We start from the raw sequence: 15858 nt of genomic DNA on the forward strand, positions 1-15858 counted from the left end.
CATGTTGGTCTCTTGTAGCACACGGGGTCAGTGTGGCTGGGTCAGTGTGCCAAGCATGAAGAGTCAGCATGTGTTCCTGTTTTCTTGCCATGCCCTAAGTCCATGCTGTATATAGTGTGTTCTGCCGTTGTTATCAACTGTTCCCTTTATTTTCCCTCTTCACCCCCAGTTACTGGAATAAGTTCTAGCATGACGTTGTACAGTAAATTTAAGCTTTTGAAATAATGCAGTCAGTATTTGGGATGGATCCTTTGCTCTGCTCTAAACATGGTTTTCCTTTTCTTGGTTTGTGGTTGGCTAAGCGAAGGAAACTTTCAAGAATGCTGTTACACAAGTCAAATCAGCACTTGTGAGTGGTCTCGGAGCAACCTCTGTGGTCCTGATGGTTTAGACAGCATGAAACCACAGAATATTTCGTAATTTTAATGAATTCTTGCTTGTGGCTCAGATGGATTCTTACATGCGTCTTGAGAAAGAATCTTTCCACACTTTCAATATACAGATTATGACTGTTTACACCACACTGAATCATAAACCAGTCAGGGGTTTTCTATTGGCGTTCATTGATGTATATATATTATTCCCACCCGCCAGAACCTCAGGTTGGATCAGACCTAATAACATTATTTTCACAGTGGATGTCTTCAGATTGTTGTATTGTAGTCTAAAGAAACATTTTGTTTTAATTGCATGTGCTTTTACTGTTTATGACCAAAGTTATTAGGGTTATGTCATTGCGTTTGACAAGTTTTGTCTTCATTTAATTCTTCTACTGGATAAATAAGACACTTGTTTAGTAGTCCACCATACAGCACTTCACATAATGCAGCTTATTCTTGTACATCGAGATTTGAGGTGGCATGATAGAGCCTTCAGAAATAGTTGTGCCTCTGTTCCTTTGCAGGTTGGGAACAGTGTGATTGAGAGGGACAATGTGATGCTTTTTTTCTTCTTCTTCTCAGTCTATGGTGCTCTGATAGAAGTGGGAAAAGTCGACTCGGCTAATGAGGGAAGACAGCATGCCATCCGTTCTTCAGGGTGAACTGTACAACCTCAATTAATACTTCAAACAATCCTTTCTCTTTGTGGACACAGTGCCGAATGTTAGATTGAGGCCAGCACCTTTCTTTTTATTAGCTTGTCCATTTTTACCTGCTGTTCACACATGAGCATGCATGTCATGTTTTGTCATTTTGAAAAAGGAACGCCATTCATATTTAGTTCAAACAGGTAATTATTTGGAATCCAGCAATTTCACAGCAATGTCACTGGATTTTCCAAATGAGGGCAGTCTTATCCATTTGTGAGTCCTGTTGTAAAGCAATGTTTTAAAGAAAGGCGGCTTCATAAACTTTGTCTGTTCGAACATTTTGCAATTTTTAAAAAACATTAGTCCTTTGTTGGAGGTTTTGGCTTCCAGGCTTACAGTTTCCCACTGAACCTGGTTCTAGTGGCCTTATAAAAAGGAATCAGTTGTGTTTTGTTTAGTTTTTTATATTATTGTAATTCATCATTTCATGATGTGTAATTGTTGACTTTGTTACAGTACAAAAAAGACAAATGTTGTTTCAGAGTTCTATCAACTTAACAGAATATGGATAAAACCAACATAATTGCTCCATTGAAAACTTAAAGATACAAATATCTAATGACCCGATCACATACAGTAGTAACTCCTCATGATCGACTTCATGATCAAGTTTAAACTGACCATTCATTTGTTCATTAATTAGTTCCAAATGAGTTAGTCTGATTATTATTTAACTAGGAGTATAGCATCTACCCATCTTTATGATTTCTAGAGAATTTGGCATTAATAACCAGTGTGTGGCAGTTATGTGAGTGAAACTTTCTCACCTCATGAATTCCAGAGGTCAGAGGAGAATAATCAGAATGGTTTGAGACTATAAAAAAGGCAGCTTTAACTTGAATAAGCACTCTTACAGCTGAAGTCTGCAGAAGAGCATCTCTGATCATCAAAACTTGAAGCATTAAAACTTGAAACAGATGGGCAACAGCAGCAAAAGAGCACAGTGCCTCCCACACATAGACTTTACTTGGTTTGGCTGCCTAGGTATATTAACAGCCACCCAAGTATATTTAGTGACACATTTTTTTTTACAATTATTATCATCTTTTTAGAGTTTTTTTTGTATGCGCTCAATATAACCAAATATCCAAGTTCGATTAAGTAGTGGAAAATCTCCTCTGGTTTACTTGTTTCATTCTGTGCGCATGAGACCTGTCAAGACTCCCACAGCCACAGAGACATGTCTTTTTGGGATGTAAAAAATTTGTCTGGCCGGCGTTTCTAAATCTCCTAAAATGTCCAGGATTCGGCTTTTGTTTTCTAAAGCTGTCATTATTCTAATGCTTTTTTGGCATTACAGTCGCGAAAGCAAGGAAACATTAAATAATTCATTCTTTAGTCTAAACAACTCAGAAAAACTTTACTATACACTCGGAGTGGATGAAATGACTGATCTAAGGTTGCAAAATTTATGTACACCATAATAGATAATGAATGCATTTACCTTATTTAAATAATCTACATGTTTTAATCTTGTAATTATTATAATTTTTTATAGATATTGTCCTTTTTCTGTCGTTTATTTTTCATTTGCTGTATATTTTATTAATTTGATGATGTTAATATATTACATAGGCTATTTTATATACTTATCTAAAATGATTTGGCATTCACGTTTGCTTTGAACTTGAAAGAAATATTTAGTTGTCAGTGGGTGCACATGGCTCCTGAATAGCATAAAAGAAAGAAAAATAGTGGATTTCTTATTTATTTCATAACCCATTAAAAAGAAACAGTCTATAACAGTGTCATAATAAATCAAATTATTGTTAAAATTTACATTGTTTTGTTTGTCACATATAGATAACTATTTATGTGATGTGGGTAAATGGTGTGTTTTAATCCAGTATACCACTGCAAATATTTCAAACCTGTTGGAAGCACTGGAGCACCCTGTCAGCTAAAAACAGCAAATAAAAGCAACAGTGTTTAGTTTATACTGTTTACCAACATTATTGAACAGAACACTGGAAGAAGTTTCCTGGCATTGAAAGTCTCAATTTCTGCTACAGTATTCAGATGGTAGGATCAGAATTGTGTGTAAATAACATAAAAGCATGGATTCATGCTGCCTTGTATCAAAGGGCACTTTATTCAGCAGTCACAGATGCAAAACAATTGCAGTCACTCAAATAAATAATTTTTTTGTATAAAATCATGTATTTTGTTCTGAAAGTCACTTTTATAAAGCTGTGATGCTGTTTTTCTAGTTTATATTTCAGGCAGCTGTTCTGGGTGTGCAGGTATAGAAGGTCATGCAGATGGATTAACAGCCAGCAACTCTTGCCAGGCTGACAATCCTCCAACTATTGGTCACTCGCTCTGACTGGCGTCCATCTGTCTATGCCAGATCATTCTCATGATTCTGTGAAGCAACTCTGGATATGAACTAACATAGTGAAGACTTAAATATTTATGTAGTTTACTGCCACAGGTGCTGGGTATTGCTGTGTATTGGATTGAACAGCTAGTCTAATATGTCTAACAAAACCCTGCTGAAAGTACCTGACTTAAACCAGGCTGGTTTGCTCATCTTGGCTTATTTGAGCTGCTTTTTAACTAATCTCCCAGTTTGTGTAGCACGTTTATCTACAAGCATACCCAGCAAAATGATCAGCAGACCAGTTTTCTTGTTTCTCAGCAGAAAAATATTGTATTCTGTGAAACAAATGGACCACATATTAACTTTTAGTGTGTCACATATAAATCGTTTGGCAAGAGATTGCTGTAGCAAATCAAATCACACAAACTCCCTGAGGCAAGCACGATGTGGACCAGTAATTTCTTCTCTGTTTTTATTCCCCATGCAAAACATTTCCTTAGTATTAGCCTACATTTGCATTGCAATGCATTCTGATAACGAATGTTGTATAATAGCAAAGTCATGGTATATTATAGCATGTAAGTAATCTTCTTACTGGCTTATTAATATGCGTTAAAGTGGGAAAATGGCCATCAAAAGGATCCTAGCACATTCAGATATGCTGTTGGGTGCTAATTAGGATCTCTATGGTAAAAAGAACACATTGTTATCTGCTAGACTTATACTAATGCATCACTGTACATATACTGCTGCATCTCACAGTGCTGCATCTCACAGGGTCTTAAAAAATCTGAAAAAATGTCTTAAATCTCAAAAACTTAATGTTAGGCCTTAAAAAGTCTTAAATCTACTGAAATGTTGTGTTGTAGGCCTTAAATCTTTATTTACAGGTCTTAATTTTCCTTTATTTATGTATAGCTACCCAATCTGGTCATTGACACCCATACAATCACCAACAATCCATCTCAATAAAACGTTTATCTTTTTATTTAAATATAGCATTTAATTACTTTGCTTACAGTAACATTTGCTTAAACGTTCTCCATTTATTTACTGCTGAGGATACTGACCTGATCTACTTTTTTTATTATTAAATTATTATTATTATTGTAGTAATTGACAGCTATGTTTTGTTCTAATCTTGGTAAGGGTTAAAGGGTTTGTGAATGGATATATTTGAAAATGAATAAAAACATATTCAAACAAAATCATTATTATTGTATTAATAAATGTATTCATTTGTTATCTTTTGATAGGGCAAGTGAAAATCTTTTCTAACTGGGATATTTGAAAAAAAAAAATCCTTAGCATTTAGCCCTGCATAAGTCTAAATTTTCATTCATAATGGTCTTAAAATGTGTTAAAGTCTTACACTTAACTTGGGGAAACCTGCGGAAACCCTGATCTTAGTATAAAAGCAAATGCGAGTGTTGTTATCATCTCTTCTTTTGGAGAGGAGGACTAAATGAAGGATGAATGTCTGTTCTTCTTGAGCCGATGATGCAGAAAGCTAAGCTCCTGAGCAGGAGTTCAAGCCGCATTAGTTTTTTACACTTGTTTTAGCCTGAAATTGGTCACATCAGCAGAAGTGAGGACAGAACTTGTTGCTGTCTGGTTGCAGAGCTGTCTGGTGTGTGTGTGTGTGTCATTGAGAGCGAGTTCTTCTCTTAGGGTGGAATGGATGGCTGATTTGATTGTTGCTGTGAGAACACAGCTGGGACCAGGACACCTTCTGTGATGTCATCTCACTTTATTTTTGCCGTTCTTTTTCTCCCCTGAGAGAACAGCATCAGGGTGTTAGGTGATGGATGCCATTGTTGTATTCTCAGGGCTCGTTCGATGTCTGATAGACATGTACACAAGCTAATCGAGGCCTCAAACTATATATGAGGACACTGACACGTCTACCAAACATGTCATAATTCTGTCTCCAACACTTTGCGTTGTGTCCTAACCAGGAGCGATGAGATAAATCGATATCATCTCTTTCATGTTAATCTAAAATTGACTTCAGACTATTTGAGACTCACTTTCTATTTTTATTTTATTGCATTATATAATTTTTGCTTGAAGAGATGTTAAAAAGAGCAGAACTGGTTTGTTTACAGTAACGTTTTGTAACGTTTGTCACTTTTGAGCAGTTTAATGTGCCATATCTGAAGATTAATTTAGTAATTGCTGGTTTTGTGGTGCAACGCATCACAAATCTCACGGTTTTGGTCTCGGATTGGACCATTTTTTTGGATCAGCCCAAATTGGGAGGAGACAAATGTATTTTTCATTCCATTTATCACAAAAACAGTATTGCAAGACACTGTCTTTTAATTTTGAGTATCTGCCGATAATGGTACCCGATCCAATAATTTTATAATAGATAAAAAAAATAAATAAAGAAGAGTGAAGAAACAGATCCAGGATGTTCCTTATTTTTTTATTCACCTTTATTTATCATTTAACAACTCTGAACTTCTGTGAGGTAGCTAGAACAATCATGTAATAAATAACATAAATTCTTCACTTTTGGACTTCAGTGCAATCGTAAATATAAAAAAAATCTAATATGAAAACAAATACAGTAGCACCTCAACTTAAAATACCCGGCAGACAATCCCAAGTTTAAATATCTCACAGTTTGCTATGACAATGTTGGCGTTATTAACTTTGTAATACCTTTAAACCGCAGACATACTCGCACTTTCCGCTTTAAGCTGCGTCCGTGTTCTACTTTGCTGGCATTTAACCAATAGCGTCTCTGCAACAAAGTGATGTCATGCCACATGCTCTGTTTCTGTGTGAAGTCAAAAAAGAGGTCTAACTCCGTGCCACCACACAACTATAGATGTGTTAAAAATATTTAAATTATATATATATATATATATATATATATATATATATATATATATATATATATATATATATATATATGAGCCCTGATCAGGAGGTAATGTTCGATTTCAATCAAGTCTAAAACCATGTGATCGGGCCCGATTTCCGATCACGTGATGAGATCTGGACATCCCTACTTACAACCTGTAATTTTATAAAAAATAAAATGAAGAATTAAAAATTTTAAGTACTATGAAAAATTCACTGTTACTACTACTGTTGCTGAAGACACTAATTGTAGAAATCTAACATAATTTGTACCTTCGTATTTATTTTTGTCTCATTTTCATTAAATGATTCAGTTATTCACTCATAAAACTTCATCTTTCATTGCTAGATGGATCATTTTTGAAGAATTATTCAGTGGCATGTTTTTAATGTCTGGTTGTCGCCATCTTTTGGTTTAATAATGTGATTACTGCCTACAACCTTCATTTTTGAGCATCGTTAAATGCATATGACAGTCTTTTTAATCTTTACCATAAACATCAGTGGTTTTATCTAAACTATAAACTGTTATCCCAGTACTTCTGTGTTATTTGACTGTTTGTAACTTCATAACTAACTCAAAAGACTAAAGATTCAATCTCTTTCTTGATTTTTGCATTTTCAGATTTGAGTGTAGTGATTCGAAGGATTATTAAACATATGCATAATTTATGTTGCGTGCTTGTTGAGATCCCAATATTTTAATGATTAATCGTGCAGCTTACACTGAATGCATTAATGCAGGCTAAACATGTAGTGACAGAAAACACCTTTAATAACCTAAGAAACCCACCACATCCCGAATAACCTACCACAACTTCTTTCATCATCATTATATTTTAATAAATGCTTTCATACATGTGATTTGAATGACGTGAGAGGTGATCTCTCTGCAATCAAATGTTACAAATTTGGATTAACCTACCAGTAAAAAAAGTTATTAATCCGTGGGTTACTTGTGTTCCGAACTGTGGGTTGCGTTACATGTTATTTTTTTTTAACGGATACGTTAAAAAAAATTACTGTTCAAGTCGGCGCCAATAGCCTTGTGGTTAGTGCGTCGACACATGGCACCTAGCTGTTCACGGCGACCCGAGTTCGATTCCCGGCTCGAAGTCCTTTGCGACGTTATAGCTATTGTGTTCATATACTGTATGTTATTCGGCAGTTTATTCATTTATCTCTTTTATTTGTATCTTTATTTTAACCCACTGCTTGTTTTGTGTCCTTTTTCTTCCGCAGTGAGCATGATGTGGGAGAGGACGACATCTATGACTGCGTCCCCTGCGAGGATGATGGGGACGACATCTATGAGGACATCATCAAGGTGGAGGTTAGACAGCCTATGGTGAGTGAGCCACCATACGGACGACGCTCATTGGTGCGTGTGTGAGAGAGGATATAGATGGATTCTTTTCCTGTCATTTTCCCACGGCTGTGCGCGAGTTCACTTGCTCTGCTTACATTTGCTACTTTGCCTCCTTACTGCTGCAGATCAGATACATGCAGGTAAGTGTCATGCTGTACCGCACATAATTCTCTAACGCTCCTTGAGTGCTCCTCTTTCCTTTCCTGTAAATGTGTGTAAGCCCTTGAGCCCTTTACTCATATATGAAGAACCTGCTGAGCTGATCCAGAGGCCCATTCACGTTTGCTTTCAATTTCACAGTTATATCTAATTAAGGAATAGGTGCCTCAACAGTTCACTTTTTGCCATCTTGTATTTACCCTCAAGATGTTTTAAAGATTGTTTTACCCTGCTGTTTTCTATACAGCAAAAGTATTTAGTGACAGAGGCCCCAAAAGATGCACATGCTCATTTAAACGTCCATGTGGAGAAAATAGATGCCAGACAGTGGGTCTCATTCCCTTATAAATGTGTTGACGATTCACATTTACAATGCAATGGCAAGTGTCATTCTCAAACCTACAGAAGTTCAAGCACTTGTTATACAGACCTCTGATTAGCCAGCTATACATATATACCCTCAGCGGCCACTATATTAGGTACACCTTAATAGTACCAGGTTGGACCCCCTATTGCCTTCAGAACTGCCTCAATCCTTTGTGGCATAGATTCAACAAGGTACTGGAAATAGTCCTCAGAGATTTTGGTCCATATAGACGTGATAGCATCACGCAGTTGCTGCAGATTTCTTGGCTGCATATCCATGATGCGAATGTCCCGTTCCATCACATCGCAAAGATACTCGATTGGATTTAGATCTGGTGACTGTGGAGGCCATTTGAGTACAGTGAACTAATTGTCATGTTCAAGAAACCAGTCTGAGATGATTCAAGCTTTATGACATGGCGCGGAAGTAGCCATCAGAACATGGGTACACTGTGGTCATAAAAGGATGGACATGGTCAGCAACAATACTCAGGTTGGCTGTGGCGTTGACACGATGCTCAGTTGGTACTAATGGGCCCAAAGTGAGCCAAGAAAATATCCCTCACACCATTACACCACCACCACCAGCCTGAACCGTTAATACAAGGCAGGATGGAGCCATGCTTTCATGTTGCTGACGCCAAATTCTGATCCTATCATCTGAATGTTGCAGCGGAAATCGAGACTCATCAGACCAGGCAACGTTTTTCCAATCTTCTATTGTCCTATTTTGCTGAACCTGTGCAAATTGTAGCCTCAGTTTCCTGTTCTTAGCTGACAGGAGTGGCACCCAGTGTGGTCTTCTGCTGCTGTAGCCCATCTGCCTCAAGGTTGGACATGTTGTGCTTTCAGAGATCTTCTGCATACCTCAGTTGCTTTCTATCAGCTCAAACCAGTCTGGCCATTCTCTGTAAACCTAAGAGATGGTTGTGCTTCAAAATCCCAGTAGGTCAGCAGTTTCTGAAATTCTCAGACCTGCCCGTGTGGCACCAACAACCATGCCACGTTCAAAGTCGCTTAAACCACTTTTTGTCCCCATTCTAATGCTCGGTTTGAACTGCAGCAGATTGTCTTGACCATGTCTACATGCCTAAGTGCATTGAGTTAATACCATGTGATTGGCTGATTAGAAATTTACAGTAAACAGCAGTAGGACAGGTGTACCTAATAAAGTGGCCGGTGAGTGTATGACCGCCTTATTTCCAAGAAACCTCATAGCTCAAGATTTAATGCAGCTTTCCTTTAAATATTGCAATAAACTGTGTTTAATTTAAAATGTAGTTTCATATATGACATTTTTTTAATTTAAATAAAGTTATTTTGTATATAAAATCGAATCACTCAATAGTGGCTACAGTATTAGTTAAACATAATATAGAATTATAGTTGCGATATACGATGACACAATTTCTTAACACTGTTTGAAAGGTTGCCATATCTGGTTTTTGTGTAAGTGTGGTTTCAGCTGATCCTATTTTTTATTTTTGTAAATTTGGAATATATTTTAGTACAGAAAAGTTGGTGTATCATCATTTTATTTCATGAACATGAACGCAAAAATTAGCATCTATGCTTGATGCATCTTCACATGATGTATGCATAGTGAATTGATCACTACAGAACAATAAAACTTTAGTTTTGTTCTTTTTTCCTCATACAAGCTTATAGCTAACTTGGACTAATTGTGTGGTACCTTTATAGTACCAATTTGTGTCATTTTCTGATAAGTGCAGCATGTGACCTCTGTTTATATTAATTGTATGGAAAAGAGCTGCAAGAACATTCTGCATAACATCTAGCTTTTTCGTTCTGTGGCTGACAAAGTCATGCAGGTTTGGACTGATGTCTGTTATGATGTCAGGCCATTTTGATGATATATTATATTATATTATATTATATTATATTATATTATAATATATTATATTATATTATATTATATTATATTATATTATATTATATTATATTATATTATATTATATTATATTATATTATATTATATTATATATATTTGAGGTACTATATTGTCCTTTAACAATTCATCTTTCAATTGAAAAAAAAAAAAAATAGGTGAGTTTTTTTTTTTCAAGGCAGGAGCGTTTTCCTTTGTAAGAAATGGTAAAGGAGGAGAAGGTGACTCAGTGCTTACATGTCCATCTAAGCTTAAAGAGAGTGCTGTCTCACCAAGTGATCTAATGTTAGGTTATTTTAAACCCACGAGGGAGGAAATCCCTTCTACAGACAGAGAAAACTGTCCCGCCTTCACTGAGAGATGCACACACACACACACACACACACACACACACACACACACACACACACACACACACACACACACACACACACCCACACACACACACACACACACACACATAAGCCTCTATGTGGGAAAAATAAAGCAACTCGAAGGAAAGAAAACATAGAAATTCACGTCAGACATCCAGACATGGTGCTTTCTGAACTGTTTTGGGATTTTGTAAATGTGATTTTCATTTTCTTCATACCACTTAATTTCCACAGTGTACCTCTTTAAAATACGCATAGGTTCCTTAGTCATGAAAAGTTACAGATAAAGTTGCCTTTCCCAAAACTGTCTGCTTTCAGTGTTGCTATGGGCGTTCTTCATTGTTCTTTCTTTCCTTTCTTTTCCTCCTCTCTAATGAACAATTGTTTGTGGTCTTGAATTTCTCTGGATGTGGGCAGGTTTGCTTTGGCCCTATGCACCACCAAACCCAGATGTTCAAATGTGTGTTCACTTCAGCTCTGGCCTCCAGCTGGCGTTTCTTCTCCTCCAGTGTTATCGCCACTTTCTTAAACAAGCTCACAGCCCACTCGCATTACACCAATTGCTAGTGATTAGACTTAATCAAATGCATCACGTTCTATTAGATCATTTTCTGTTGTTATTGTCATGTGAATTGACCTCATTTAGTCCTCATCAAAACCATATTTATGGCTTTCCTGCAGTTGTTTTTGTGCTTTTGACCTAAATGTGTATGTTGTTTTGAATGAATGACAGATTCAACTTTTTATCCTACAGTCCTTGTCAGCATTACCCTTGAGAGTGTGTTGTGAAATGCTCTTCGTCCACCTCTGTCTTTTACTGTAGTGTGCTTTGGCTATCCAGATTGTGACCTGAATTTCTTTAAATAACAGTTTGGTACCTTGCACAGGTGTTTAAAGGTGCTGAGCTGGCCTCTTGCAGGACAATACCAACATAATGTGTGTGTTTTTTTTTCTTGTTCCCAAAATAGAAAATGGGCATGACTGAAGATGATAAGAGGAACTGCTGCTTGGTGGAGATTCAGGAGACCGAGGCAAAATACTACAAGACACTGGAGGACATTGAGAAGGTGAGTGGGAAAAGGTTTGAGCTTTGGAGCTGGGAAGAGGGGAAATGAAGGTCTGGAAGTGGGTCAAGGTCTTACTAGGGTCCTCCGAGGACAGTGAGGTAACTCAAAAATAGATGGAGAGAGTACAGGACAAAAGATGAGAACTGAGCCCCTAGGTCTTGATGCTGTATTCCTTTTAAATTATTCAGATTCTTTAAAGTCAATCTGAAATTCTATCTGAATCCATTTTCGTTCAAAATGCTTGTTTGGCTTAAATCATTCATATGATTCTTTCCAAAAAAATAAATATTGATGGAAAATATATCTGTACTGTAAGTTTTGATTGCTTGCTTACATATTATATTTAGATTACTTTATGAATCTTTTATTGGTGATTTAGTGCTACTAATTCTTAACATTTCATGTCAATTTTTAATCATTATAGTGTTGTAATGTGAAACAGTATTGACTTTATAACTATTGTGTTAAAATTGTAGTGTTTTTTTTTTTCTTGTTGTATTTTTATAAAATAAAGTATTTTATAAAAATAAAATTAAAGGGCATCTATGATGAAAATCATCTTTTGTAAGCTGTTTGGACAGAACTGTGTGTTAGTATAGTGTGTCCACAGTCATATTGGAGTAATATAAAGACAATAAGTCTTTTTTTTAAATTTCCTGACGTTAAAATAGGATCCAAATCCCTCCCATTTTGAGGCCCACTGCAACATGATGTAGGAGTGTGGTTTCCCCACCCACCGAATTGATTGAGAGCCGCGCATTAACATGACTCCTTAGTAACACATCTAATTAAAGCAACTGGGATTAAAAGATCTGTTCAGCTCTCTGTGATCATCAATTATCATCAAATGTGATCGAGAATTTTACAAGTTTAAAACATTTTTAAAACAATGCATGTTTGTAATAAAGACAGTTATGCTATGTAATTCATCACCACAGCCGTGTGTCAGTACAATTATAAAAGAAGACACTTCAATCCTGATTGTGGACGTTAAATCAGGTTTATTTTGTACATTAACATAGTGGATATCCATACAGCAGTGGAGATTAACATGCATCCTGTCACAATTGCCATTAAAAACCATGCAAAGTTAAATGTGCGCACTGTGTGTATGTGTGTGAACTTTGTGATGACATTGTGTGTGACTCATCGTCGCAGAAAGGCTTGAATTAACCCCACAACAAATACATCAAATAATCATTGGGAAAGTTCTTACTGTAGTATTTCTCACGAACGTTACATGAGATCTGCTTCCTTCATGTCTGTCACTGTGCTGTTCATCTGACGCAACTAAGGCGGAGATTGAGGCACACTCTGACAGGCATGCGGGAACGGTGTGCGGGGAGAACTAGCATTAAAGGCACAGGCAACAAAAACAGCTCCATAGTATTTAGAGCATAAAATCCAGCGTTCTGAAAGGTATAATAAATAACCTAATGGGTGTTTTGAGCTGAAACCTTACAGACACATTCTGGAGGCACAAAAAACTTATCTTAAATCTTGAAAAAGGGGTAAAATAGGTGCCCTTTTAAAGGTCAGTCGTAAAGATATAAATACCATTCTGAAATTCATTTTATTTTTATCAAATTATTATTGTCTCTATTTTAATTTCAATTGATGCACTGTGTTAATATATTAATTACTTTGTTAAAAAGGCTGGTCAAATTAAATCATGAAACGTATACTGCATTACGTTCATGCTTTTTACTTGATTGAAATCATAGCGGTCTGCATATATTTAAAAAAGTCAAATTCATATATGGCCTAAAACGTTTTTTTTCTTGATGTGTGCCCTCTTTTTGCCCTCCAGATTCAGGGGTCATTCAGAGGCCAGCAATGCCATGTGCTGACTACAAAGTGAGATAGCATGTCTGTTTAGTAAATCAATACTGTTGGCACAAGATCCCACCCTGGGGTTATTGCATGCATTCACGCTTGTATGTACAAATCGTACAAACGTGTATGTGTGATGTTTAAGGCTGACCTGTTTTCAATTGCGCTGTCAAACACAGCACACAGAATTTGAAGTGTGGAACAAACTAATCCAGTGTACTGTTATTAGAGGTGATGAATCGCTGTCAAAACAGTAAGGGGGTCGTCTGGATTTCATATTCAAGATAGAGGCTTTGTTTACTGATTATCACTTGTTTAGTTTCCTCCTAATTAATCCAAATGTGTCAGGTTTGCTCTGAAATCACTTTCTGCTTTGCAACTGAAACAAATAGATGCGTTTGCCAGGGTTTCTGAGAGTGTATTATATTAGAACAGCCTGCCCGCAGCCACGCTTGACAAATAGAACTTTACTTTTGTTTGTCAAAAACCATTACCAAACCATAGCAAGGTGTAAATCTAATTGCTTGTGTTTGATTGTGCCATGTGGATTTATTTGGATTCGTGTGGATTTGATTGTGCCATGAGTTTTTCCCTCTGTTTTCCCTTTTTAGAATTACATGATCCCCTTGAATCAAGTGTTAACACCACAGGAGATGGAGGCTATATTTGTAAATTTAGAGGTGAGTTGTCATCTGCTGTGCTCCACATTTACATCCTTTATTCCCAACATTTTAGCTTAACTTTTTCGGTTGTTTCAAATTAAATGAAGAGAAAACTGTGTGGTACACCAAACAGATAAATAACATCAACTGGCAAATCTTTATTTTCACAGGACATCATCAGAGTCCATTTTGCTCTGCTGAGGGCCATTGACCTGACCATGGTGAGTGGGGGCAATGGCCTGGGGAAGATCTTTCTGGATTTCAAGGAGAGGTCAGTGTCTTCTCGCAGTGTGTGGGTTTATTACTATTATTATGTTATAGCATCTCACCCTTTTGTCAACACCTTGAGCCTCAGTTGAGCTGAAATGACCTCAAGTGAAGGAGGCAAAGTCTTGCTGCTGTCACCCTCCCCAAAAAAATCCATCACACCAGCATGGCCTGACCGCAGCAGCCCGGCTATTTTAAAATAAATCCTCGTCAGAGCCCACAACCCACAGGGCTTAAAAAGAAAATAGACCTGTCTGCACGAGTCTGCTACATTAGAAGCAAACGCTTCCTGTTTGAGTGGTCTTTTTGTCTCCTGTTGCTGCTGTATCAAAAATCAATAACCAGATAATAGAGAATGTTTTAGCTACTTCATCCACAGTAGACGACAGATTCCCCAGGGGTTCAAGTAAAACCAAAACACTATTGCATCTGTATTTGTAGCATCTGAAGATTAAAGACTTAATCAACTGTTATACGGACTTTATTCTATGTTAAACCCATAAAAACATATTTTAATCTGCTTTTAATATATTTTATTAGAGAAGGACGTTAAAGAAATCTGAAAATACACATTACATCATCATTTACTTTACTCCAATGTCATTTTAAACCTTCATTATTTCATTTTTTTCTGTGTATCACACAAATTTGTTTTGAAAGATGTTTCAGCTGATTTATTCCATGCAATGAGGGGTAGATATTTCTGAGAACAGTACAAGTCACATAGTGTAAAGTTTGGATGAGCTACTTTTTTAATTTTGTAGATTCACATGTACAGCGGGCAATATTAGAATGCAAATGAGCCACTCATATTCTCTCAAATATCTGAATGTGAGCAGCAGTACGTGGTGTACCACAGGTCACTGGTCTGAGACCACTGCTGATTCAGCTTAGTAATGTGCAATTTTCCTGATGGTCCCTTAGGTTTGAGAAACATTGAAGCTTGACTAAGTGACAGGCCATGTAACAGTCAGCTTATTCTAGTAATGCTGCACTACATTAAACTCTGAGTTATCAGGCATTACCAAGATCCGTTGAATCTGTATTGCTATATAAGAGTTCTGCTCTTGCTGCACTCAGCACAAATGCTGTTTTTTTATCCCAACAGGGATCTACTTAATAAAACCAAGTAGGTGTAACACAAAATTATGACCTCACTGCAATTAGAGTGCATGTGTCCTCAGAGAGGAGAACTTTGGTCTAGTGTTCTGGTTTATTAAGCAGTCAGATGACCTTGCAGTAAGATCATAGGAATTAATGTTGCCGCAGTTCTCGGATTGCGAGCTGCATGGGCACAGCCCTTATCAGACACCAGCATTATAAAAAAAATCTGTTTTATACATGCATATCATAAGGAAGTGAATGGTGTAGATTTATTGCAGTAGCTTTACAGAAGATTTGACCCTAGTCAATTCTACACCACCTGACTAAAGTCTTGTCGCCTATCCAAGTTTTAGACTTCTAGATTACGCTTATTTATATCAAAATAAAATATGATCATGCCTTGATTTTTAATTATTTAATTAAGACAGTAAGGTCTGACTTTTCTTAGACAAAGATCTTGT

General features: G+C 36.7%; 1 protein-coding gene across 4 annotated transcripts in view; it reads left to right on the forward strand.

The window, feature by feature from the left end:
- The window catches only part of vav2 (vav 2 guanine nucleotide exchange factor), a 241779-nt gene that overhangs the window by 191701 nt on the left and 34220 nt on the right, over positions 1–15858 (forward strand). For all 4 annotated transcript variants that reach the window (XM_056445791.1, XM_056445793.1, XM_056445792.1 and 1 more), the window contains exons 5-8: positions 7530–7635; positions 11433–11531; positions 13976–14044; positions 14197–14297. In XM_056445791.1, the coding sequence (XP_056301766.1) occupies positions 7530–7635; positions 11433–11531; positions 13976–14044; positions 14197–14297 (375 nt within the window). The remainder of the gene's footprint in view (positions 1–7529; positions 7636–11432; positions 11532–13975; positions 14045–14196; positions 14298–15858) is intronic.

Source organism: Danio aesculapii, chromosome 21, assembly GCF_903798145.1.
Source record: "Danio aesculapii chromosome 21, fDanAes4.1, whole genome shotgun sequence".
In the NCBI taxonomy this organism is placed as follows: domain Eukaryota; kingdom Metazoa; phylum Chordata; class Actinopteri; order Cypriniformes; family Danionidae; genus Danio; species Danio aesculapii.